General features: G+C 40.4%; 1 protein-coding gene and 1 pseudogene across 4 annotated transcripts in view; one reads left to right on the forward strand and one right to left on the reverse strand.

The window, feature by feature from the left end:
- Dnajc1 (DnaJ heat shock protein family (Hsp40) member C1) overlaps window positions 1–25,537 on the forward strand; it is a 201,702-nt gene that overhangs the window by 99,380 nt on the left and 76,785 nt on the right. For all 4 annotated transcript variants that reach the window (XM_006978723.4, XM_076572676.1, XM_076572675.1 and 1 more), the window contains one exon: window positions 5,738–5,901. In XM_006978723.4, the coding sequence (XP_006978785.2) occupies window positions 5,738–5,901 (164 nt within the window). The remainder of the gene's footprint in view (window positions 1–5,737; window positions 5,902–25,537) is intronic.
- LOC143273215 (large ribosomal subunit protein eL36 pseudogene) lies at window positions 1,751–2,348 on the reverse strand (annotated as a pseudogene).

Genomic DNA, 25,537 nt, shown 5'->3' on the forward strand with positions numbered 1-25,537 from the left:
TGAGAGTATCAGTGTTAACAATAGTAAAGAGCAATTGTACTCCCTGTTAGCAGAATCAGAAACTGTTGTGTATTTTAAAATATAATTTAAAGGTTACATACAAGGAATCCTTTTGTTTGTTTGTTTGTTTGGTTGGTTGGTTGGTACGGTTTTTCCAGACAGGTTTTCCCCGTGTAGCCCTGGATCTCACTCTGTAGACCAGGATGGCCTTGAACTTACAGAGATCTGTCTGCCTCTGCCTTAGATACTAGAATTAAAGGTGTGTGCCACCACACCCGGCTTCCAGGAATCTTTAATTTTTGTCAACTTCATTATCATTTTTCTGCATTGTGTAGTTTAGAAAAGAACAGGCTTCTAAGAAATAACAACCAAACCTGATATAATAAAATATAACAACATACATCAAAAACTTTCATATCAAAGTTGGACAGGGCAACTCAACAAAAGGAAAAGAGTCCCAAGATCAGGCCTAAGAGTCAGAGACCTACTCTTTCTAACAGTCAGGAGTCCCATAAAATACTAAGCTAATAGCTATAATATATACACAAAGGGCCTGGTGCTGACCCATGTAGGCCCTACTTCAGTCTCCGTGTATGTGCCTTGCGTATTTGATTCAGAGGTATTCTCCTGGTGTCCTCTATCCCCTTGGGCTTGTATCTTTCTGCCTCATCTTCCTTGGGATCCCATGAGCTCTGAGGGAAAGGATTTCATGGGGAACTCCCATTTAGACTCTCTCTCCTCACAATGTCTGGCTGTGGGTCTCTGTATTTGTTCCCATGTGCTGCTAGAGGAAGCCTTTCTGATGATAGCAGATATTATTAGGAATTATTTTATTCATATTTGTGGGTTTTGTTATTATGTTGTTTTATGACCAGTTGTGTTTGGTTTTACCCTGTGTCTCTGGTCTATCTAGTCTCTGGTTCTTGGTTAACCTAGCAGTGTCAGGTATGGGTTCCTTCTAGTGGAGTGGGCCTTAAGTCAAGTCAGACATTGGTTGACCACTCCCACAAGTTCTGTACCACCATTGCCCTAGCATATTTTACAGGCTGGACAGATTGTAGGTCAGAGGTTTTGTGGCTGGGTTGGTGTCCATGTTTCTCTTTCAGTAGCCTGCAAATCTTGAGATAATTCTTAAATATTTTATTATTTTTAATAGTGTATATGTATATATGTCATATGTGAGTACAGGTGCCCAAAGAGGCCAGAAGTGTTGGGTTGCCTATAGAGCTGCAGTTACAAGCAGTTTTGAACTACCACATGGTTCTGGGAATCAAACTCAGGTCCTTTAAGAGAGCAATAGTTGCTCTTAACTGCTGAGACATCTCTGTAGCCTTACAATCATAATTTAATGAAAACTTCAGTAAGATTCACAAAGCAGCATCAAGATATTATATGTTTTTATATTAACTCATTTTTCTCAATAAACCTCACAATACTGCTAAAAAAGAAAAATCTTAGATTGAGTGAAGTAAATTGATGTTATTAACTCTAACTTTGTAGGTTTTATTGAATCACAATTATGGAGAGGTATTGAGAGTACTTGGCAAATAGGAATCTTTGGGTCATTTAGGCATATTTTCTAGACATTTAGTTTTGAAAATACATACTTTTTCATTTATTAGGTTTTGCCAAGTGCAAAATGTTGGATGGTGCAAACTCAAATTATTTTAAAAGCAGAGAATTTAATGAATATTTTTTAAGCTTTTTTTTTTTTTTTTTCGCGGTAGCAACATTTATTTGGGGTGGGGGATCAGTCCTTCTTGGCCAGGGCCTTCCTCATGGCAGCCAGCACGTCACTCAGCTCCTCCCGCTTACTCTTGGCTCGGATGTGCGTGCCCACCCTCTTCTTGATGAACTTGAGCGCAAGCGCTTGTCCTTGGACACCTTGAGGGGCTCCATGGCGCGCCACTCGAAGGGCGCGAAGCCGCACACCTCCTGGATCATGTCCCACACTAACTTGGTGTGCTTGGTGGGGCGCCCGCGCCACCGGCTGTGTCTCGGCTTGCTGATATTCTTCGTTCTTTGTCACCTTGTGGCCCTTGTTGAGGCCCAGGCCATGGGGTAGTGCAGGGCCTTGGCTGCTGCTCTCTGATGGCGGCCGCGACAGGAAGGATGGCGCCGCGTGGAACCTACTAAGAAGCTATTGTTTATTGGCTTTAGAAGCCTGAATTTACAAATAGATTAATGTTGTAAAGTCTTGTCCATTACGTCTGTAGTTTTCCCGTAAGATATGTCAGCATACCTTCACATGTGTGTACTTGTTTTCCTGTGGTGATGCTTCTCTTCATTGGTTCACTGCACTCCCTCTCCTTCATCTCATCCCCTCCAAGCCTTATATAATCATCCATATTATAGAATATCCACTCTCATATAATAATCAGATATGTGTGTGTAGACTTGTATAAACATAAGGATATATAGAAGCATGATTTTGCTTTAAAATATGGAATCATCCTTTTCTGATCTTTCTTTTGCTACTTAAATTCATTGAAATACCCATGAAATTATTACTGTAGCTCTGCTTCAGTGATGACTTATTATTTCTCCGTATAGATAAATCATCAGTAATTATGTAGTCATCTCTCTTACGAGGCATTTACTGTTAAACTTATCTCTATAAACAGTAAATTGTCTCACACATACACATATAAGCATATACATATTTATATGAATACATGCAGTTATATTCAAATTCTTTTATGCTCAGAAAAGGTTTATATATTTAATTTTAATATATCTTTTTTTTGTTTGTTTGGTTGGTTGGTTTTTTTTTTTTTGGTTTTTTCGAGACAGGGTTTCTCTGTGTAGCTTTGCGCCTTGCCTGGAACTCACTTGGTAGCCCAGGCTGGCCTCGAACTCACAAAGATCCGCCTGGCTCTGCCTCCCAAGTGCTGGGATTAAAGGCGTGCGCCACCACCGCCCGGCTTTAATATATCTTTTTAGACTACTTTCCCACAAAATTATAATAGAATAATTCCCGATTTAGAGAGAGCCCTTCCCCTGCCAGAAGTATATCCTATTAGTGTTTTTAATTTGTACCCTCATATTAGGTTTTAAATCACACATATTACTTGAATTTTCATTTCTTTAACCTGAGAGTGTAGGCTTCCCCCCATTTTTTAAAAAATAAATGTATTTATTTTATATCCTGACCACAGTGTCCCCCTCCCTCCATCATCCCCCCAGCCCCTCCCCCCCAATCCTCTTTCTGTTCCCAACCTCAATCCACCCCTCCTCCATTTCTGTTTAGGAAAGGGCAGGTCTCCCATCAGTATCAACAAAACATGGCATATCAAGTTGCAGTAAGACTAAGCACCTCCCCTTGTATTAAGGCTGGGCAGGGCAACAAATATGAGAAGTAGAGTCTTAAAAGCCAGTAAAAGAGTCAGAGACAGCCCCTGTTCCCACTGTTAGGAGTCCCACAAGAGGACCAAGCTACACAACTGTAGCATATGTGTAGAGAGCCTACATAAGTCCCATGCAAGCTCCCTGGTTGTCGATTCAGGCTCCATAAACTGTGATGAGCCCAGGTTAGTTGATTCTGTGAGTTTTCTTGTGGTGTCCTCTACCCCACTGGTTCTTAAAATCCTTTCTCCTCCTCTTCTACAGGATTCCCCAAACTCTGCCTAATGTTTGGTTGTAGGTCTGCATCTGTTTCTATCAGTTGCTGGATGAAGCCTCTGAATTACAGTTGGGCTAGGCACCCATCTGGTCATAGGAGATGGCCAGTTCAGGCTATGTATCTGCTATTGTTAGGAGTCTAAGTCTTCTTGTAGATTCCTGGGAGATGCCCTTGCATTAGGTTTTTACCTGACCCCAATATGCCCCCCTTTCCAGTAGTCTCTTTCAGTACTCTCCCCTGCTCTGCCCCCACCCCAACCTGATCTCTCATGTTCCCCTCCTCACCCCTCCTCAGTCCACTCATGAAATCTCTTCTATTTCCCCCCTTCCCAGGGAGATCTGGTGTCCCCAAGAATAGGTTTCTTTTCTTGTTTTGTGGTCTTGTGGATTTATTTATTTGGATTGCCTAGTCATGACCTTTATTAACTTTTCTGTTGGGTTGCCCATCTTATTTATAAAATTAATCACTTTCTGTAATCTCTTTATCAATTTTCTGTTTGACCTCTGAGTTGAAGATACTGTTCCCAAATTTGTTGTCTCTTGGTGTTTATGCTGTTCTTGTGTTTATTATAGAATTTGCATTTGTGATGCAAGTTAAGATTTCCTCTTCCTTTATATAGCACATGATTTTAAGTTAATTTTTAGAATTCCAGTTTTAAAAATCTATTCTTTTCACCCAGATGGAATTTATTTTTGTATATGGTTAGCAGATTGTGTCTAATTTTCTATCAAATGAATATTTAGTTTTGTTGGCATCCATTGTTAAGTCATTTTCCCCTCTGAACTGAGAGGTTTATGGATTATCTGTTTTCTTCTAGAAATTTGATGTGTTTTTTTTCACAGTAGCATTATACTATTCACATGCACACACAAATATTGCATAGTAAAAATGTGATTATGAGGCTAGGGGAGTTTGCAGATGAAAAAGGAGCAGCTTCTCAGTGTTGTCACTGATGAGAAGAAAGAATGCTGCTGTCCATTGCAAGCAGGCATTGTTTGAAGGCAAGCGAGACAGTTTCATCATTGTAGAAGCATCATAGGGTGTGCTGACACAAACTGAGATAGCTATGATGTTGCTTGTTGATCTCTGCAACCACCATAGTATTTGTATTGTTGGAATTACTTTTTTTTTTTTTTTTTTTGAGACAGGTCTCTGTGTAGCTCTGGTGAATTCACTATGTAAACCAGGCTGGCCTTGAACTTACAGAGAACTGCCTGCCTCTGCCTCCTAAATAATGGGTTTAAAAGTGTGTGCCACCATGAATAGCCTTGGAAATATTTTTGTGCAACATTTGACTGATGCTCCCAGATCAGGTTTTCTTTTTAGAATATTGAAAATACAAATATATACCATTGGTGGTGTATATAGCTATTATGAAATAAGGTTATGACTAAGAAACTAAGGGTAGTAGAGGTGGCTCAATGGTTAAGAACTCAGTGGTGGCACACACCTTTAATCCTGGCACTCGGGAGGCAGAGGCAGGCGGATTTCTGAGTTCGAGGCCAGCCTGGTCTACAGAATGAGTTCCAGAACAGCCAGAGCTACACAGAGAAGCCTTGTCTTGAAAAAACAAAACAAACAAACAAAAAAGAGTATTTCCTGCTCTTTCAGAGGACCCAGGCTTCAATTCCCAGCACCCAAGTTGGATGAGTCACCAACTGGCTGACCAGCTGCCTGTAACTCCAACTTCAGGGCATCTGACACCTTCTCCTGGCCTCTGTCAGCACTTGGCATATACGTGGCACACATTCACATAGACACATATATATACACATAAATAAAAATAAATCATTAAAAAATTAAGACTCTAAATTAAAGCTTTTGCCATGTCCCAAATGAAATGTTTTAATGAAAGGTACTTTGAAGACTAAAGGTATATACAAACAGTGTGATCCTGTCATAATCACATTGAGAGCATCTGAGCTTGTTATTAAATAATTATCAATGCTCAATAGAGCTTGTAGCTATTTACAACAAAGCAATTCTGTCTTGATAAAATAACATTGTTTATATATGTTCTTCAAAGATTTAGTCTATGAATACAATGTTAGAATATTTTTCATTTCTTTTTATTCTGAACAGATCTCAATTGGTTCTTTTAAATATTCTTTTTAGAACAGAAGAAAGTTAAAGTTAAAAAACCGAAACCAGAATTTCCTGTATATATGCCTTTAGAAAATACATATATTCAGTCTTATGATCATGGAACTTCTATTGAAGAAATAGAGGAGCAAATGGATGATTGGCTGGAAAACAGGAGCAGAACACAGAAAAAACAGGTAATTACACTTTTTAAAGTTGATTGGAAGAGCAGCTGGATGGACTCAAATTCAGAAACCAGGCAAGCACAACCATTGAAATATAGCCTTACCCTGTGGATGTTTGATGGTTGGTTTGTGTGTTTTTGTTATTGTAGAAGTTGGTCCAACTGTGTAGTCCAGGCTAGCCCAAAATCTATTATCCTTTCGCCTAGCCTCTACCTCCCACATTCTGAGATTGCAGACTAACACCATTTCTCTATGTGTAAGTAAATGTTTGCACTGATTTTAACTGAATAAGAAAACTAAAGTACATTCACTGTTGTTCAGTGAGCTGTTCTGGAGTAAACCTGTTAACTATTGCTAACATAAAGGGCTGAAACACTGGCCAGCAAGAGAACTCAGAAGGTAAAGGCACTTGCCACCAAACCTGATGGTCCAGGTTCAATCTTTGCAAATCACATGATGGAAGTAGAAAACCAAGTCCCACAAATTGTCCTTTGTCCTGTGAAGGGATTTTATTTTGTGGAGTAAGTTTGGAACCTTTCCTTCCCTTTTCTATTCTACGGAATCATTTTAGGAGTACTGGCATTAATTTGTCTTGAAAAGTCTGGAAAACTCTGCAGTGAATCCATCCAGCTTAATTTATTCTGCTAGGAAACCTCATTTTTGCTTAGTCTCATCGCATGCTACTTGCCTGTTTTAGTGGGTCACATCTTCTTGCTTGAAATTTGAGAAGGTCTTATGTGTCTGGAAATTTGTCTCAATTATTCTAGACCTCCTATTTTATTGGAATATAACTGTGAAGAATATTTCTTAATGATCCTCTGATTTCAGTGGTATCTGTTATAATAGCTCCTATTTCTTCCTAATTTTATTGAGTTGGGTCTCCTCTTTTTCCTTTGGTTAGTTTGGCCAAGTTTGTTAGTTTTATCTTTTCCATAAGCCAAACCTTTGTTTCATTGATCCTTTGTATTATTTTAGTGTCTCTTTCATTGAGTTCAGCTCTGATCTTTTTTTTTTTCCTTCTTTCTTTTACTGGTTTTAGTTTATTCTACTTGAGACACCTCACTATGTTATTTGTTTGAGAGCATTCTGTTTTAATACATTTCCTATATCTCACAGGTTCTTATACATTGTTTCAATTTTTATTTAGTTATAGGAATTTTCCTCCTGATTTCTTCAATGGCCTACTTTCATTCAAATATATTGTTCAGGGGCCATGTGTTTACATGATCTCTGTGTGTAGTTCTTCTTGCTATTATTTTTAGCCTAGTTGCATTATAATCTGAGAAGATACAATAAATTACTTCAGTTTTTTTAAAATTGTTAAAATTTGCTTTATGATCTAAAGTATGCACTGTTTTGGGGAAAGAACCGTGTGCTGATAAAGAGTGTATATACTTGGAGTTGGGACAGAATATTTTATCGGTGTTTATTGGTTTTTATCTGTAGTGTAACATAATTGATGTCTCTTGTTTGTTGGTTTTTTTTGTTGTTTTGTTCTTTTTTTTAATTATTTAATTTTTTTTTTATGTGCATTGGTGGTTTGCCATGGGTGTCAGGTCCCCTGGAATTGGAGTTACAGACAGTTGTGAGCTGCCATGTGGATGCTGGGACTTGAACTTGGGTGTTCTAGAAGAGCAATCAGTGCTCTGAACCGCTGAGCCAGCCATCTCTCCAGCCCCTTGTTCTGTTTTTTGGTCCTAATGGTCACTGATGAGAGTCAAGTCTTCCACCATTGTTGATTCAGTCTGTTTCTTGCTTTATGTCCAGCAGAGTTTTATAAAATTGAGTGTTGCAAGTTCAATGTATATATGTCTATAATCATTGTATCTTCTGATGAGTGTTACCTTTATGAATATGTGGTACCTTCTTTTTTCTCATAATTTTGTCTTAATGTATTAGATATGAGTGTAACTATACCTTCTGGCTTTAGGGTTCTACTTGCCTAAAATATTATTTATCATCACTTCACTTCCAGCTTTTACTGGTGAGGCAGGCTTCCTGAATGCAGCACATTGTTGAATCTTTGTTTAAATGTAGTCACTTTGCATCTTTTACTTGGAGAATTAAAACTGTTTACATTTAGAATTATTGTTAAAATGAATGGTTTATGGCTTGCTGTATTGATAGTATTTGATTCCCCCCTTAATTCTCATTTATTTGCTTCTTTCACATGCTTTATGATTGTATGTATTCCTCCTCATCTAGTTGGTCCTTTGATGGAATCTCTGAGATCTGCCATGTTCTGTTCATTCTTACTTTTTTATTAACTGTCTGAAGGTTATAACTAATCAGTCTTAACTTCTGATATTATAACTAATCAGCCTTAACTGCAAGCCCTACCTGATGCTTTTTCTTGTTTCATCTAGTCTGTTGGTGAGGGAGGCTCTGAACTCTGTGTGTGTGTGTGTGTGTGTGTGTGTGTGTGTGTGTGTGTGTGTGTGTGTGTGTGTGTGTTTAATCTCTTCTGTTGAGTTTTTTGTTTCCAAGATTTCTGTTTCATCTTATTCGAAATCTCTATTTCTCTTTATTGAGTGTCTCACTCATCTCCTATATTTTTAAATTCATTCATCTATTTATTTGTATATTCTTGGCATTCATTCATTTTCATAAAACCCACTCCTTTAAGGGCTGAGAGAGTCTGAAAGGTCACGTTTCTCCTAAGTGTGGGGTCCACAGCACTGATGCTGTTTCTCCCTGCAGTTGTTATAGGTGAATATACAGGAACAGAACACCAGTTCTGCCCAGTTGAGTCCAGTTTGTCAGCTGGGGGCTTTTACCTTCCCTCTTCTTTCAGTCTCAGCATCCCAAGGTTTGAGTGTAGCGAGGCCCTGGCTAGAATAAGGCACAGTTTCTCTCAGCTGGATCGAAGTGTGGGCTGTGACAAAGCACACTCGCAGCACACTTGAGACGTCAGGTTTGGTTGCCCTACAGAAGAAGAGAACAAGGACAGCAAAAACAAAGTCAGTCAGAAATCAAGAAAAACCGAAAAACACATAAGCTAATTAAATAAAGAAACAAAGTCGAAACCAGCATCATATAACAGAAAAGGGGCAAAACTAATACAGAATAACATAGTTGTTATAATGAATGTAAGACTAATTTTTTATAAAAGAAGAAATGAAAGTATAGCTCAGAGGTAGATTCCTTGTCTAGCTTATTCAAGGCCCTGAATCCTATTCCTGGCACTTTAATCAATCAGTAAATAAAATTTTAAAAGGAAGAAAAAGTATGATAAAAAGAGGTAAAGGGAAAGAGGAAGAAGAAAAAATGAAGTAAAAAGGGAAATAAAGTGGAGGAATATTATAGAGAAAAACATTTTTTTCAGTTGAAATTTTTAAAAAGTTATAACTGAACTGGGTATAGTTGCACACATCTTTAATCCCTGCATTTAGGCAGAGGCAGGAAGATATCTATGACTTCCAGCACAACCAGAGCTACATAGTGAGACTCTGTCTTAGAAAAAAGAAAAAGAAAAACTAAAAATTAGAGATGGGGATAGATTGGTGGTAGAGAGAGCATTTGTCTGGCATGTGTAAGCCAAATAATAATAAAATTTTAAAATAAATAAAGAAAAGTGAGAGATAAATCATCATAGTATTGAAAGGTATGATGAGGGTGAGAAGTTCCTCTGTGTGGGAGGTATAGCTACAAGATGTTACACAGTCTTACTAAGGAGAGGCCAATACATGTCTTTTCTCCCGGATAGGGCACTGATGGCAGACCAAAGAACTGATCTTGGAACTGTGTATAGGAGCATAGTTGACTCAAAGAAAAAAATACTACCAAATAGGTGATAACTTACCAAAGCTGCATCCTTATAGTGCCCTACCTACCTGGATACTGCTCTGAGTTTCTTCTCCCCAGTATTTTTCACTGCCTTCTGAATTAGAGCTTTCAGTCCTTTAAGTTCAGGTTCCTGAGTGGAACTTCAGTGGTCTTATGAGTCTTCCCTTCAGAAGGGAATGTTTTAGTCCAGGGAGGATACCTATACTACCGGCTAGAATATTGTCTCTGCCTGCCTCTGTTGTTGTTTTATTGTTCTGTTTTGTTTGAATTTTTGGTTAGAGAAGGGCTTTGACCTTCTGGTCCTCCTAACTCTACTTCTTGTGTGCCACTATGCCTAGTTTTATGCAATGTTGGGGATAGAACTTGGGGCTTTGTCCATGCTAGATAAACACTGTACCAACTGAACTACATTTTCAACCCATAATAGGCATTTTTTTTCCGAATAGCTTAAGGGAGTGTTGACTATGATTAGGCTGTATTGTCCCTGTTGGCATTTTAATATTTGTACCCAAAGGGATGTGATTTGTCAGGGCCATGACAAGTCCTCCTCACCAATGGAGTTTTCACAGACTGTGGAAAGCCTTGGACAGCATATCCTTAAGTTTTCAGGCTGCGTGATCCGTCAGAGCTACAGCAATCCCTTCTTATCGACTGTTGTATTTTAAAAATGGCGGAAAGGAGTCACACAGTACAAGAGGGCCCACATGGGAGATGTATTGAGGAGAGGGGAGTGAAGGAGGCAGAGACTGGTTCCTGAGGAGTAGAGTGAAGGAAGAGAAAGAGACAGAAGATGGGCAAGGCCTGCCTTTTATAAGGAAACATAACAAATGCCCACAGGGGGTGCTCTTATTGACTGCCACTGAGGATATATCCTGTCAGGATGCTAAGGGCAGGCCAGTACAGATACCTAAATGCTAATGTGGACTAAGTAGTCCCATTGGCACAAGGGTAATACCAAGCTATGTCTCCCTTGAAATACTCTACTCAATGTATTAGGGTTTGCTAGAGGAACAAAACTGATAGAATGAATGAATATATATATATATATATATATATATATATATATATATAAAAGGAATTTATTAGAGTGGCTTACAGGCTGTGGTCCAGCTGGTTCAGCAATGGGTATCTACCAATGGAAAGTCTGAGAATCCAGTAGTTATTCAGTTCCTGAGGCTGGATATCTCCTCTGGTCTTCAGTATATGCTGGAATCCTGAAGTAGGCTCTTATGTCAGTGAAGGAATGAACTTGGCAATGAGAACAAGGGCAAGCAGGCAAAGAGCAAGGGCTTCCTTATTCCATGTCCTTTATGTAGGCTGCCAGCAGAAGGTGTAACCAGATTTAAGGTGAATCTTGCCACATCAAGAGATCTGGATTAAAGATGGGTCTTTCCACTGCCAATGATTTAATTAAGAAAAATCTCTCGCAGGTATACCCAGCCACTGGGGTTTTAGTTCATTCCAGATGTAGTTAAGTTGACAACCAAGAGTAGCCATCACACTTAGGGAACAGTAAATGTCTGGGGCAAGGGACAATCAATTCAGGGATGGCAGCTAAGAAATTTCCTAATTCAGCCTCTCCAGTTTTCAGCCTTGCTCCTGGCAAAACCAACCACAAAGACTGGTGCTACTCCTTCCATAGTGGATTTTCCCTGACCATTGTACCTTCCACTCTTTTTCCCATTACAGCCCTTCCTTCTTATTGCATACATTTTAGATTTGTGTCACTCCCCCGAACCATGGCTATCCCATGCCACTCTGTTTACCAGCCAATTCCAGGATATCCAATAGAACCCTGAAGTGTGTTGTTCTGTGTTGTCTCATCTCCAGGGGAAGTGAGTCTCTAACAATAGAGCCCCTCTTTCTTTAATGACTTATTATTTTTATCTTATGTGCATTGAGGTTTGGGTTGCATGTATGTCTGTGTGAGGGCATAGGGCATGCCAGAACTGGAGTAACACAGCTGTGAGCTGCCATGTAGGTACTGGGAATTGAACCTGGGTCCCCTGGAAGAGTAGCCAGTGCTCTTAACCACTGAGCCATCATCTCTCCAGCCCCCAATAGGTCCGTTCTTATGATGGCTTGCTGGTTGTAGCACTCTTGGGAGTTTGCTGTGTGGTCTAATTAAGTTTTCTCTAAAACTAGTTTTGCAGGAGGAGTCACTTTCAGATCATTCCTGGATCTGGGTTTAAAGCATTAAGAGCCATGGGCTTCTCCCAAGACTACTGTTGGATTTGTTTGTACTTTTTGGCTTACCCTATGCCTTCAGCGTAGTGTTCTCTATCTCAAGTTGTCATTTTCTTTTTTTTTTTTTTTTTTTTTTTTGGTTTTTCGAGACAGGGTTTCTCTGTGTAGCTTTGCGCCTTTCCTGGGACTCACTTGGTAGCCCAGGCTGGCCTCGAACTCACAGAGATCCGCCTGGCTCTGCCTCCCGAGTGCTGGGATTAAAGGCGTGCGCCACCACCGCCCGGCTTAGTTGTCATTTTCTTAAAAAAAAAAAAAAAATCTGCTGGAACTTTGGTTGGAACCACATTGGGGAAGAATCATTGTCTAAACAATATTAGGTTTTCAAATTCACAAATATGGTATTATTCATGTTCTATTTAAATCTTTGTTCAGGAATATCTTTCATTAAGTTTATACCCAAATATGAATCATCCAAATGTTGTAAGTGGTTTTGAAATTTAGTTTCCTACCATCCTTTGCTAAGTTCTATGTACTGCTATATGCTAATTTTATATACTGATTTTTGTCCTTCCTACTTGCTAGTCTTAGTAGCTTGTGTGTGTGTGTGCATTCAGAATTTTCTATATGGATTATTATATTATTTATATAGAGAGCTGTTATTTTTACTATTACTTCCCAGTTTGGAGACTCTGTATGGAGACTCTGTATGTTTTTTGTTGCCTTTAATCAAATGTTTATTTGAAGTGATTAAAGAAACATACCTGCCTGTCTTTCTTCCTTCCTTTTGTTTTTTAAAATAGGGCCTTACTATATACCACAGTCTGGCTGGCTTTGAATTCATTGTGGTCCTCCTGCTTCAGCCTCCTGAGTGCTTAGATTATGTGGTGGTTTGAAACAAAATGACTCACAACAGGAGTGGCACTATTAGGAGGTATGGCTTTGTTGAAATAGGTGTGGCCTTGTTAGAGGAAGTGTGTCACTGCAGAGGCAGGTTGTGAGGTCTCATATATGCTCAAGCCATGCCCAGTGTCTCAGACCACTTCCTGTTGCTTGTGAGTCAAAATGTAAGAACTCTTAGCTCCTTCTCTAGCACCGTGTCCGCCTGCATGCTACCATGCTTCCCACCATGATGATAATGGACTAAACCTCTGAACTGTAATTGAGCCACCACAATTAAATGTTTTCTTTATAAGAGTTGCCATGGTCATGGTGTCTCCTCATAGCAATAGAAACCCTAACTGAGACAGATTATACACATAAGCCACCATGATCATTCTTTGGGGTCAGTGTTATAGTTTAGTTAAAAATGGCTAAAGGGCAACCTTGGTGGGTTGGAGCCAAGGGGCACCAGAAAGTCTTATCATGCAACAGAATTCATGTGGGAGGTTAATTGGGGGGTAAGGAAGGGGCAGGAGAAGGAGGCACAGAGGCAGCCTCTAGAGATGAAAAGCAGCAGGAAGACAGGTGGGGAAATGGGCAGAGCTTGCTTTTTAAGGGAGTATAGAGCAAGTGCACAGGGACTACATAGCGGCCATAGTTGATGATGTATTCTCTCATGACCCTGAACAGGCCAGCGTAACTGCCTGAATGCTGACATTCATCCCTTTTGTTCATTATAAAAAGGTGAAGAGTTAGAAAGGGGTAGCAGGTGAGGTGGGAATGAAGGCATCAAGTTCTCAAGACTGCTCCCTTCTGTCCTGGGGGCACCAGTCATCTTTGGGGGACCTGAGAAAGCTGGGATGCTGAGATGGCATCCTGAGATAACTGGTTGTTTCACTGCTGTCCAGCCTCTGTGGAACCGTCTGATGCTGCTTGGACCAGGCAAGATGCTGGCAGGGCAGAAGATAAAGTTAGGTTTAGGGAAAAAAATTTTTTTCTTAGGTCCTGGTAATTGAGAGAGTGGAGCCCCAAGACCAGGGAAAGGTGGAGATTAGGCTGTTGACTAACAGTATTTACCTGGAGTGCATCTGACGTGTTTGAGGTGGATCCAAGTTGACTCCTCGGAGCTTACAACAATTTTTGAGTTTGCAAAAAGGTAAGTTTTAGAGACATTAGAATTCCCACTGTTTGTAATCTGTACTGAAATCCACATTATAGAAAAGGCAGTATACTCACGCCTTTGAGTCATTAGAAGACAACCAAAAGGAATTTAAAATCCAGAGCCTGTGGATGTGATAATATAGTGGCATAGTATAGTGGTTTGTACTCTGCCAGAGCTATATGAATAGCTTATCAGAATCTCATAGGTCAATGTTAAAAACTGTGGTCTTTTGGAGTCTTAATATAACAGTAGTGTAGTGAGGGAAAGAAATCTGAAACATTTCATTTCCACCCTCAGACCTTTATAACTTGCATTTACACACCTTAATAACTTGCATTTACACGCCTTAATAACTTGCATTTACACGCTTTAAGTCACTTTCTTATATCCTAAGACATTCTTAGATTCTCATAGGAGATACAGGTGGGTGATTACTGAGAGTGGTCATTGTAAAGTGAGTTCCTTTAAATAAAAGTAAAAAGTGACAATGGAGGCCGGGCGGTGGTGGCGCACGCCTTTAATCCCAGCACTCGGGAGGCAGAGCCAGGCGGATCTCTGTGAGTTCGAGGCCAGCCTGGGCTACAGAGTGAGTTCCAGGACAGGCACAAAGCTACACAGAGAAACCCTGTCTCGAAAAAAAAAAATAAATAAAAGTGACAATGGAATCTGTTCTGTGAGTTTATCTCTTCTCTGAGTATGGTAACAAGATAAACTGTCTAGCCCTGGTAGTAGCTCTAGGAGAGAGAGAGAGAGAGAGAGAGAGAGAGAGAGAGAGAGAGAGAGAGAGAGAGAGACAGACAGACAGACAGACAGACAGACAGACAGACAGACAGACAGACAGACTGAGACTGCCTTGATGACAGCTGTTAAACTGACAGAGCGATCTCTAGGCCAGTTGTCAACAGCATCAGAGTTCTGAGAAGGAAATTTTACGTGAGTAACCTGCAGAGCAAGCAGCTTGCGAATCTATTAAAAAATGACAGAGACTTACATGCTGCCCCAGGTTCCTCCACGGTTGTTGGGGGCTGAAATCTCAGGGAAGCATCAGTTTTCGGCTGCCAGGTCCAGAAGATCTGACATACTTACCTGTGGAGTAGGAACTTTTAGGAGGACCAGCCTCCTTTGTCTAGGCAACTTGAGGCAGTCAATTCCCCAGTGTCCTGTTGTCACAGTGTGGAGAGGGTCTTGGCAGCATTTGAGGTAAAAGACAGTTTTTGCTCAGTGACTGGCATTGCCACATTTGAAGCAAGTTCTGGGTGGAGGTTCTTCTGTGCCATCCATCTTCTTTGGAGGAAATAGAGGTGCTGCAAGGAGCAGGCATGTTTTTTATTAAGCATTTTAAATGCCATATTCTGCAGATCTCTGAAGCATTTGAGCATATTAGGTATATCTGAATAGAAAAACTTTGTTTCTAGTTACTTGTTTTAAGCTTAACTTTGAAAATTATATACAGGGGACTAAGTAAGGCTTATCCCTGTAATTAATCATATTAGTACTTAGCATGACTACAGTTAAAGAATTTGAGCATTTATAAGAGGACTATTGACTTGTGTTCCTTAATAGCATACAATATGTTAGCAGTTCTCATTAAAGACTAGGACTTTACATTCCATTTCTGTGAGAATAAATATCAAAAGAGAAGTTTCTGACTTTGGTGATAGGATGGCCAAACACCCTAATTGTTGTGCTAGAAACCTCATCCAATGACTGAGGGAACCGGATGCAGAGATCCATGGCCAGGCCCCAGGTGGAGCTCCAGGAGTACAATTGGCGAGAAAGAGGAGGGTTTGTATGAGTGAGAATTGTTGAGACCAATTTTGGAAAAAGCACAGGGACAATTAGCCAAACTAATGGAAACACAGGAACTATGAACCAATAGCTAAGGAGCCCCCAACTGGATCAGGCCCTCTGGATAAGTGAGACAGTAGATTAGCTTGATCTGTTTGGGAGGCATCCAGGCACTGGGACTGGGTCCTGTACTCAGTGCATGAGCTGGCTGTTTGGAACCTGGGGCTTATACAGGGACACTTGACTCAGCCTGGGAGGAGGGGACTGGACCTGCCTGGACTGAACCTACCAGGTTGAACTCAATCCTCGGGGGAGTCTTTGCCCTGGAGGAGATGGGAATGGGGGGTTATAAAGTTACATGCATATATGCACAGAATTGAATCCAAGTTACATACACATACACACAGAGTTAGGTTCATACATAGAGAGTTAAATCCAAGTCATATTATACACACACACACACACACACACACACACACACACACACACACACACACACGCTTGCTTCTCCATCTCTGACTCTCACGTAGCAGCAAATAGGACATTTAGAGAGGGAGAACAGACAGACACAAGCAGGTCTTGGAGCAAATTAAAAGAAAGTGAAGAATTCTTTCTCAGTTCCCTTACTGCTTGGTCCAAGGAATACTGAGGCCAGTGTCACATCCAAGGGAGTGGTCAGAGGTGGGTAACCCACCAGAGACCCAGTTGCTGGTATTGGATGGAAAGCAAAGCCTTTGGTGAACAAGAAAACAGATTTGTTGCAGGTAGAAGAGAGCGGATCTGTTGTGGGTGGAGCAGGTGAAGAGGGTCCCCAAGTGGAATGGATACTATGCATGCCACTCAGCAAACATGCCACACACAACAGTTAGTGCAAGAGGTAGGAGGGAGAAGGAGCAGAGAGGGAAAAGTGAAAGGCTGCGTCAGAGTGGGGACTTGAGAGAGGTGGCAGATGAGAGGAAGAGAATCGAGAGAGAAAAGAAGAGGCAAGGGGATTCCAGGAAGGGGATTGTAGAGGACTTATGTTCACCTACAAAGGCATGTGTAGAGGCCACAGGTGACATCAGTGTTTTGTCCTCTGTTGCTTCTCTACCTATTTGACATGGGTTCTTTTCCTGAACCTGGAGCTTTCTGGTTCAGCTAACTGGCTGGACAGCAAGCCCCCAGGATCTGCCTGTCTCCTCTCCAGCCCACCCTCACTGGGCTTACAGGCATGCACTGTCATGCCTTGATTTTATGTCAGTGCTAGAGAATCTGAACTCAGGTCTGTAGCTAGAGTTTTCCTGCCTGGCCCACAGTCAGGACAAATCCCTGTCACCCGCCAGTACCACAGCCGCTCAGACCCAACCAAGTAAACACAGAGACTTATATTGCTTACAAACTGTATGGCCGTGGCAGGCTTCTTGCTAATTGTTCTTATATCTTAAATTAATCCATTTTTATAAATCTATGCCTTGCCACATGGCTTGTGGCTTACCGGCATCTTCACATGCTGCTTGTCATGGCGGTGGCTGGCAGTGTCTCCCTCCGCCTTCCTGTTTTCTCAATTCTCCTCTCTGTTAGTCCCGCCTATACTTCCTGCCTAGCTACTGGCCAATCAGTGTTTTATTTATTGACCAATCAGAGCAACACATTTGACATACAGACCATCCCACAGCACAGGTCCTCATTCTCAGCCATGTCCCCAGCCCCCAGTTCATTCTTTAGAAACGAAAAAAAATTATTCATCTTTATTTTATGTGGAGGGGTGTTGTGCCTGCATTTATGTTAGGGTAGTCTTTTCACTACTAATTATGGTATTAATGTGAAACTTTTATCAGATACTCTTAATTAAGATGAGGAAAATCTCTTTTATTTCTAATTTGCTGGTGGTTTTAATCATGAATGAATGTTGGATTTTTGTCATTTTCTTTCTCTGTATCTAATAGAATTATGTGGTTTTTCACTTTTATCTATTAGTATGGGAAATCCTATTGACTAATTTTTTAAAAAAATTTTTAAATCAGGCTTAAATTCTAAAGAAAAATCCCACTTTGGTATTATCATTTTCTATAGGGGGGGTTGGTAAATTTTTGTTTTAGTTTGTGTGTTAATATTCTATAATTTTACTTTAGTATTCTTAAGGTTTAATTTTATTTATATGCCTGTAACATGAATCTTAAAAGGTCTTACTAATAAAAACAAACCTAGGGCCAGGTATTGGGGTGAATACTGGAAGATCAGAAAAGCAGAACAAGCCACAGCTACCTCACCTCACCAGTTCCTCAGCTGATCCTGTTTCCTCAGACTGGAAGCCTCTGAGTCCTCATCCAAATGGATCTCAGATGAACTGCAGCTAAAAGCCTAAAGGCTTAACAAAGGCCGCTAGTTCCTGGTCCTCATACCTTATATACCTTTCTGCCATCACTTCCTGGGATTAAAGGCTCATGTCACTATGCTTGGCTGTGTCCTTGACCACACAGAGACTCTGCCTGCCATGTGATTGGATTAAGGGCGTGGGCTACCACTGCCTAACTCTGCTTATGGCTCACTATGTGACCTCGCTGTGTGACCTCTGATCTCCAGGCAAACATTATTTATTAACATACAAATAAAATCACATTTCAGCACAATTAAAACATCACCACATTTTCCCCTTTTATTATAATAAAAAGAAAAAAGAAAAGTTATAATATAAGAAAAACTATATACAATCAGTACAATACCTATATACAGTATATGCAAGCAATAAAAACCTCAATAATGTCTAGTCCATTTGCATTTGACAAACTCAGAGAAAATATTACATTATCCTATTTTGGTAAGTCCAAAATGTACCTGATTCACTTTCTATCCTAACTTATATTACTAACAAAGAAGTATCTTATAAATGTCTTTCAAATTTATAAACTTACACCTCTTTAGTGAGTTTCTTTTCTGAAATTCTTAACCTCCAGCACATTCCCTATCAGTGCTTTATCAATGTCATCATTACCTTGTGCTCGAGGGCCTGGCAGACCCATATGGGATCAGATGTGAGTTATATATAAGAGGTGATTCCTAGTCCTGATTATATCTTGTAACTGAATAAGTAGTGAAGTTAATTCTGACTCATCAGGGATAAATTATGCAGTCTCAATATGTAATACCACTCTTTCAGGATACTGAGAGTTAGTATCTATGTTGAGAGGTTCTGAAAAAAATCCATTAATACCAACAGAATAGCATACAGTTCTGATTTTTGAACTGAATTATAAGGGCTTTGAACCACTTTAATTAAATTTTCTGATTTGTAACCTGCCTTTCCTTGTTTGTTTGTATCTGTATAAAATGTACGAGCTCCAGATATGGGTATTTTCTGTACAATGCGAGGCAAAATCCAATCAGCTCTCTTTATAAGTTCAATTCTATCTCTCTTGGGATATTTTCTATTAATTTCTCCCCAAAAAATTGCTCTTTGCCAAGGTTCAGTTTCTGTCCATAATTTTTTCAGTGTCCTCCTTAGTTAAAGGTACGACAATTTCTGCTGGGTCTATTCCTGCTAATTGATGAAGTCTCAATTTTCCTTTTAAAATCAAGTCAGAGATCTTTTCCACGTAAGTTTTTCATTTTTTACTCTATTTATTTGATAAAAATATCCATTCTAATATATTATCTCCTGTAGCTAGAGTTTTCCTGCCTTGCCCAGAGTCAGGACAAATCTTTGTCACCCGCCAGTCCCACAGCCGCTCAGACCCAACCAAGTAAACACAGAGACTTATATTGCTTACAAACTGTATGGCCGTGGCAGGCTTCTTGCTAACTGTTCTTATAGCTTAAATTAATCCATTTCCATACATCTATACCCTGCCACGTGGCTGGTGGCTTACCGGCATCTTCACATGCTGCTGGTCATGGCGGTGGCTGCATTGTCTCTCCACCTCAGCCTTCTGCTTCCCACAATTCTCCTCTCTCCATGTCCCACCTACTTCCTGCCTGGCCACTGGCCAACCAGTGTTTTATTTATTGACCAATCAGAGCAATTTGACATATAGACCGTCCCACAGCACTTCCCCTTTCTTTTTTTTAAAAGGAAGGTTTTAACTTTTACACATCTCCAAAGTCAGCTTGGTATATTTGGGAATTTGGGCGTAGCTTCTCTTACTACTTCCTGCTGGAGGGGGGCGCTGTATCTTATGGGGACACAAAGAAAATTTTAGGATCATGGAGTAGTCCGTGAGACCGTATCGTCTGAGCCAGTTGCCTTGAAACAATTCTGGATGTTGGATCATCTGGGCCATGGTGTCATCGGAGACCTTTCAGGTGGTCTTGGCTGGTCAAACCTGATGTATCTTAATCTGGAACAAATCCATAGCCTCTGGCTTTCTGTGGAAACAAAAGCAGAGCCTCCTTTCCAAAGCAACATATCCTTACATCCAAATTTTGAAGTTAAGGTACCTTTAAAACACACATTTTGGCATAACTCAACAGCTTTTGCAATCAAATGTTTCTCTTCAGTTACGAATATCAAAGAGAACATAATCCAGAGTCTCTGTGTGGTAGCCATCTTTATGTGGCTTATGTTTTATATTACCTTGAGCCTATTGCTTTAAACTGCAGCCTTCTAAGCCTGAAACGGCGCTGTGGCTGCTGGCTCCGCCCACTTCAGCTTCCCAACATGGCGGTGGTACGTTTTCCGCCAGCTCTGGGAGCCATCATGGGTCTGTGCTTTTATCCAAACAGCGTGTAGCCCAGAAACCTCTTTTTTTGTACTAGCAAAGGCTAAATCCACCATGCAGCTTAATGTGCCACTTGCAGAGGCCTCATTCCCGCCATACTGCAGATCAAGCTTGCATGCTAGGAACCCACCAGTAGCTCAAACCGGCAGGCTGCCGCTCATTTGAGAGAGACAATTAGGAAGCTGTTTTTAGTTCCGTTTTAGAATCTTTTCTCAGGTTTTAGGTGGAAACTCTTGCCAACACGTTGGGCGCCATTTGTAGTTAGAGTTTTCCTGCCTTGCCCAGAGTCAGGACAAATCTTTGTCACCCGCCAGTCCCACAGCCGCTCAGACCCAACCAAGTAAACACAGAGACTTATATTGCTTACAAACTGTATGGCCGTGGCAGGCTTCTTGCTAACTGTTCTTATAGCTTAAATTAATCCATTTCCATACATCTATACCCTGCCACGTGGCTGGTGGCTTACCGGCATCTTCACATGCTGCTGGTCATGGCGGTGGCTGCATTGTCTCTCCACCTCAGCCTTCTGCTTCCCACAATTCTCCTCTCTCCATGTCCCACCTACTTCCTGCCTGGCCACTGGCCAACCAGTGTTTTATTTATTGACCAATCAGAGCAATTTGACATATAGACCGTCCCACAGCAATCTCCCCTCTGAATTAAAATTCCTGTAGGAGAATGCCTAGAGGGTAAAATAACCAAAATGCAATCTAGCTTTGGATCAATACCATCCACGTGTTCTTCCTAGACTTTCTTTTCTACCAAGGCCAATTCTTTCTCAGCTTCAGGTGATAATTCTCTTGGACTATTTAAGTCCTTGTCACCTTCTGAGGTTTTTGAAAAAATTACTCAGTTCATCCTTTTTCACCCCAGAAATAGTTCGTAGATGGGAAATGTCTCCAAATCTTTGAAATTCATTAAGAGTCCTTAATTGATCTCTCTTAATTTGTACCTTTTGGGGTCTAATTTTTTTGTAGACCTATTTTTATATCCTAAATAATTAATAGAATCTCCTCTTTGTATCTTTTCAGGAGCAATTTGTAATCCTTTTTTTTTTTTTTTTTTTTGGTTTTTCGAGACAGGGTTTCTCTGTGTAGCTTTGCGCCTTTCCTGGGACTCACTTGGTAGCCCAGGCTGGCCTCGAACTCACAGAGATCCACCTGGCTCTGCCTCCCGAGTGCTGGGATTAAAGGCGTGCACCACCACCGCCCGGCGACGCAATTTGTAATCCTTAACAAGGCAAAATTTTCTTTACTTCTTCAAACATTCTTTCTAAAGTATCTGCATTTGAATCAGCTAGTAAAATATCATCCATATAATGATAAATTATAGATTTCAGAAATGTTTTATGTATCACTTTCAATGGCTGTTGTACAAAATATTAGCACAGGGTTTGACTATTCAACATTCCCTGTGGGAGAACCCTCCATTGATATCTCTTAATAGTTGAGAATTATTATAGGTAGGCACCATGAAGGCAAATCTTTCTCTGTTTTTCTTGTAAGGGTATTGAAAAGAAACAGTCTTTTAAATCAATAACTATAAGAAGCCATCCTTTAGGTAACAGAGTCAGCAAAGGAATTCCAGATTATAGAGAGCCCATTGGCTGAATTACTTTGTTAATTGCTTTAAGGTTTGTTACCATTCTCCATTTACCAGATTTCTTTTTAATAACAAATACAGGAGAATTCCAAGGGCTGGTTGATCCTTCAATATGGTGAGCATTTAACTGCTCCTGTACCAGCTCTTCTAAAGCCTGGAGTTTCTCTGTTGTTAAAGTCCTTGCTGAACAGGCTTGTCTGTTAACCATTTTAAAGGTAGAGCAGTTGGTGTCTTTGAAAGATCATCAGTTGTTGTGCCCTGTTCTTGTACAATCTGGATGTCTGGTGACCACTCATTAGAATACTACCTTATGATATTTCTCTCAGAAACATGTGTTAGTTTATGGTTTGTTTCTGAGATTGGAGGAATGTTAATCTGAATATTCCATTGTTGGAATAGATTATGGCCCCATAAATTCATAGCTGTGTTAGTCACATATATGGCTTTAATTTTCCTCTCTGTCCTTCTGGACCTATACATTCGAGCCTTCTTGCACTCTATTTCACTTGAGATAATGTTCCAATTCCTAACAGCTGAACGTTTACCTCCTGAAGAGGCCAAAAATCTGGATTTTGGATGCTGAGAATCTGGTGCAATTATTGTCTTGTCTGCACCTGTGTCTACTAAACCAGACTACAAAACATCGTTTATTTGTATTTTTAATTTTGGTCTTTGTTCATTTATAGGAGTTTGGAAAAAAATTGCTTTATGGCTTCTCCTGATTTTTCTATTCTTTCTGCCTCAGCTGCTCTATCACCCTGAGCAGCCTGGTTTATTCCAATAGGCATTTGGTTATTTAATTGCTCTGAGTAGGGGTTTCTTCTATGATGGCAGGAAAGGTCTGAACTGGATTTGCTGTAGGGGCCTGTCTCTGGCCCCTCTGGGAGTTTCCCGAAAACAGAGGCAAAGGATTACCTTGTCAGTCCCTTGTTGATCTACATTCGTTGGTCTAATGTTTACCCTTACCACACCTTCTGCATACTCCCAAAGGGAGGGGCATTCTGTTGTTTTTCCTGGAATAAACATTCTTTCTAGGAATGGCCTGTTCAGATTCCCTTTTCAAATGACCTTGCTTTCCACACCCAACACATCTGACATTCCTCAAACCTTTTGAAATTGCTTCTTATCCACATATCATCATGGTCATGAGACTCAACATTAATTGTGTCCCTGATCCAATCACCCAAGGGTGCAGATCTTGCCTTTAATGGCCTGATTATTTTTTTACATGCTGCATTCGTGTTCTCAAAAGCCAAAGATTCAGTTATTATCTGTCTAGCTTCTGAATTCGGGACCATTTTTTTTTTTTAATTACTGCTGAAGACAGCCTCTGTAAGAAATCCATGAAGGATTCTTTCCCACCCTGTATAACTTTTGTGAATGACTCAATTTTCTTTCCTGCTTCATCAATTCTGTCCCATGCATTCATGGCTGACATGCAGCATTGAATTAAGGTTTGGTTTTCATATAAACATTGTCTTTGTATTTCAGCGTATTGGCCTTCTCCAAGAAGCTGATCCTGGGAAATGTCCACACCTCTAGCTCTCCCTTGACTTTCCGTGGTCTTAGCCTCATCTCTGTACCACATGCACCACTGCTTTCCAGTGTTGAGGAATAATCCTATTACAAGTTGACCAGCAGTTTAACATTTGCTTTACATATGGAGAATGTATGCCATAAGATAATATAACCTTAAACCTCCTTAAATCTAACATTTCAACTGGAGTCCAATTAGTTTGTACATGCCCTTGATCAGGTAGTTGCTGTATGGTTATCGGATAAATTAAGTTTGATTGTTTGAAAACAGGCTTTCTCTCTGTAACCTTACAATCCAATCCTGAAATAATTTCACCCTTAAATTCTTCTGCCTGAATCTGAATTTCTCTATAATTCATTTTAACAGGTTTTCTAAAGCTTTTATCTTGGCACTTAAATTGACTATCTTTTAAAACAGTAAAATAAAGGTAATTAAACAAATATGTATAATTGATGTTACATACATTCCATCAACATTAATCCTCTCATATACTTGTTCCATTTTTCAGACTGCCTAATGTTTTATCAAAGACCAATATCCTTCCATTGTAAAGATATTTCCCATTTTTTAATGTGGGAAAATAGTTTATCCTTTTAAGATATCTGATATCTTAATTGACTTACCAAGTCTGCATGGAACAGTAGAAGTCTGAGGAAATTTCAAATCAGCTACCTAGTGTCTGAGATGGGAATCGAGAGAGAGAGAGAGAGAGAGAGAGAGAGAGAGAGAGAGAGAGAGAGAGAGAGAGAGAGAGAGAGAGAGAGAGAGCGCCTGCTACCTACCAGGAGAAGAGAAAAAGCTAAAAGCTAAAGCCCAGCCATGTTCTCCAGCTTGAGCTGTCTCAGGCCTGAGCCGCTTGTAGCACTGGCTCCTTTAAGCCTGGACCACTTGAGTCAGCAATCTGGCCGCTCCAGCTGCGAGTAACCACTTGTAGCTATGGTCAAGTGCAGCTCTGACTGTGTGCAATTGAATCGCCTGTAACTCCGGCCGGGCCTGGAGCCTGTAAATTCTGGTTCTTGCCACATGGGTGCCAAATATAGACGAAATTCTAAACAATCTTAATAAATAAGAAAAATAGAGCCAAATACAGGGGTAATAGCCGAAGAGATCAGAGAAATAGAGAAGAGCCACTGACTACCCTTTAGCATACCACTAAGCTGTAGTTTCCCACATAAGAGAGAGAGAGCTTCTTCCTGCTTAACCTGCGCTTTTATTGTTTTCTTGTTCTGACTTCTCATTGGCTCTAAGCCCAGCCACATGACTTCCTCGTCACTGCCTGTCTATACAGACCTCCAGGTCTCTATGGTTGGTACTGGGATTAATGGCTCATGTCACCATGCTTGGGTGTGTCAATGACCTATTTTCCTAGTATGTCAATGGGCATTATAGTTGGCTATCTTGTCCCTATGCCAGGGAGTTTCCTTTTAACCCAGCATTTCAACCTATTTTTGGTGGGGAACTTGGGATGACGTAGTCTCTTCTGGAAATGCTTTGAGCTGACATTGGGGCACCATTGTCAGGGCCCCCTCAAAATGCTGAAAGCCTAGTCAAAGTCTGTACAATGGGGTATCCATCAGAAGTATGTGGCTATCTGACCCAGCTGTAGAGACAGGGAATGATCACATTGGTTGGGCTGGTCCTTGTCAGTTTTTAGCAAGTCCAGAACTAATAGTCATCCAGAGCAGTGTAGTCAGCAACTGAAACTTGGAGATGTCTGCCAGCCAAGTGGAAAACTGTTGAGACAAATTTAAACTAAGAAAAGAAGTTAAAATTTATGAACTTATTGAAATTTTTAGGCCCATATTCCTAGTAATTGGGAAGAGCAGGAGTCCCAAGACGAGGAGAGAAAAAATACCATCCTTAGGAATAGACAAGTAGGGAAATTTAAGCTGTACTTATCTGGAGTCTTTTTGACCCTTGTGAAGTGCATCCAGGTTTATGACTCTTTTAATCCTCTGAGGCCTACACAAACTATCTTATAAAATGACATAAAAGTTTTAGATATGTTAGTAT

This window comes from Peromyscus maniculatus, chromosome 5, assembly GCF_049852395.1.
Source record: "Peromyscus maniculatus bairdii isolate BWxNUB_F1_BW_parent chromosome 5, HU_Pman_BW_mat_3.1, whole genome shotgun sequence".
In the NCBI taxonomy this organism is placed as follows: domain Eukaryota; kingdom Metazoa; phylum Chordata; class Mammalia; order Rodentia; family Cricetidae; genus Peromyscus; species Peromyscus maniculatus.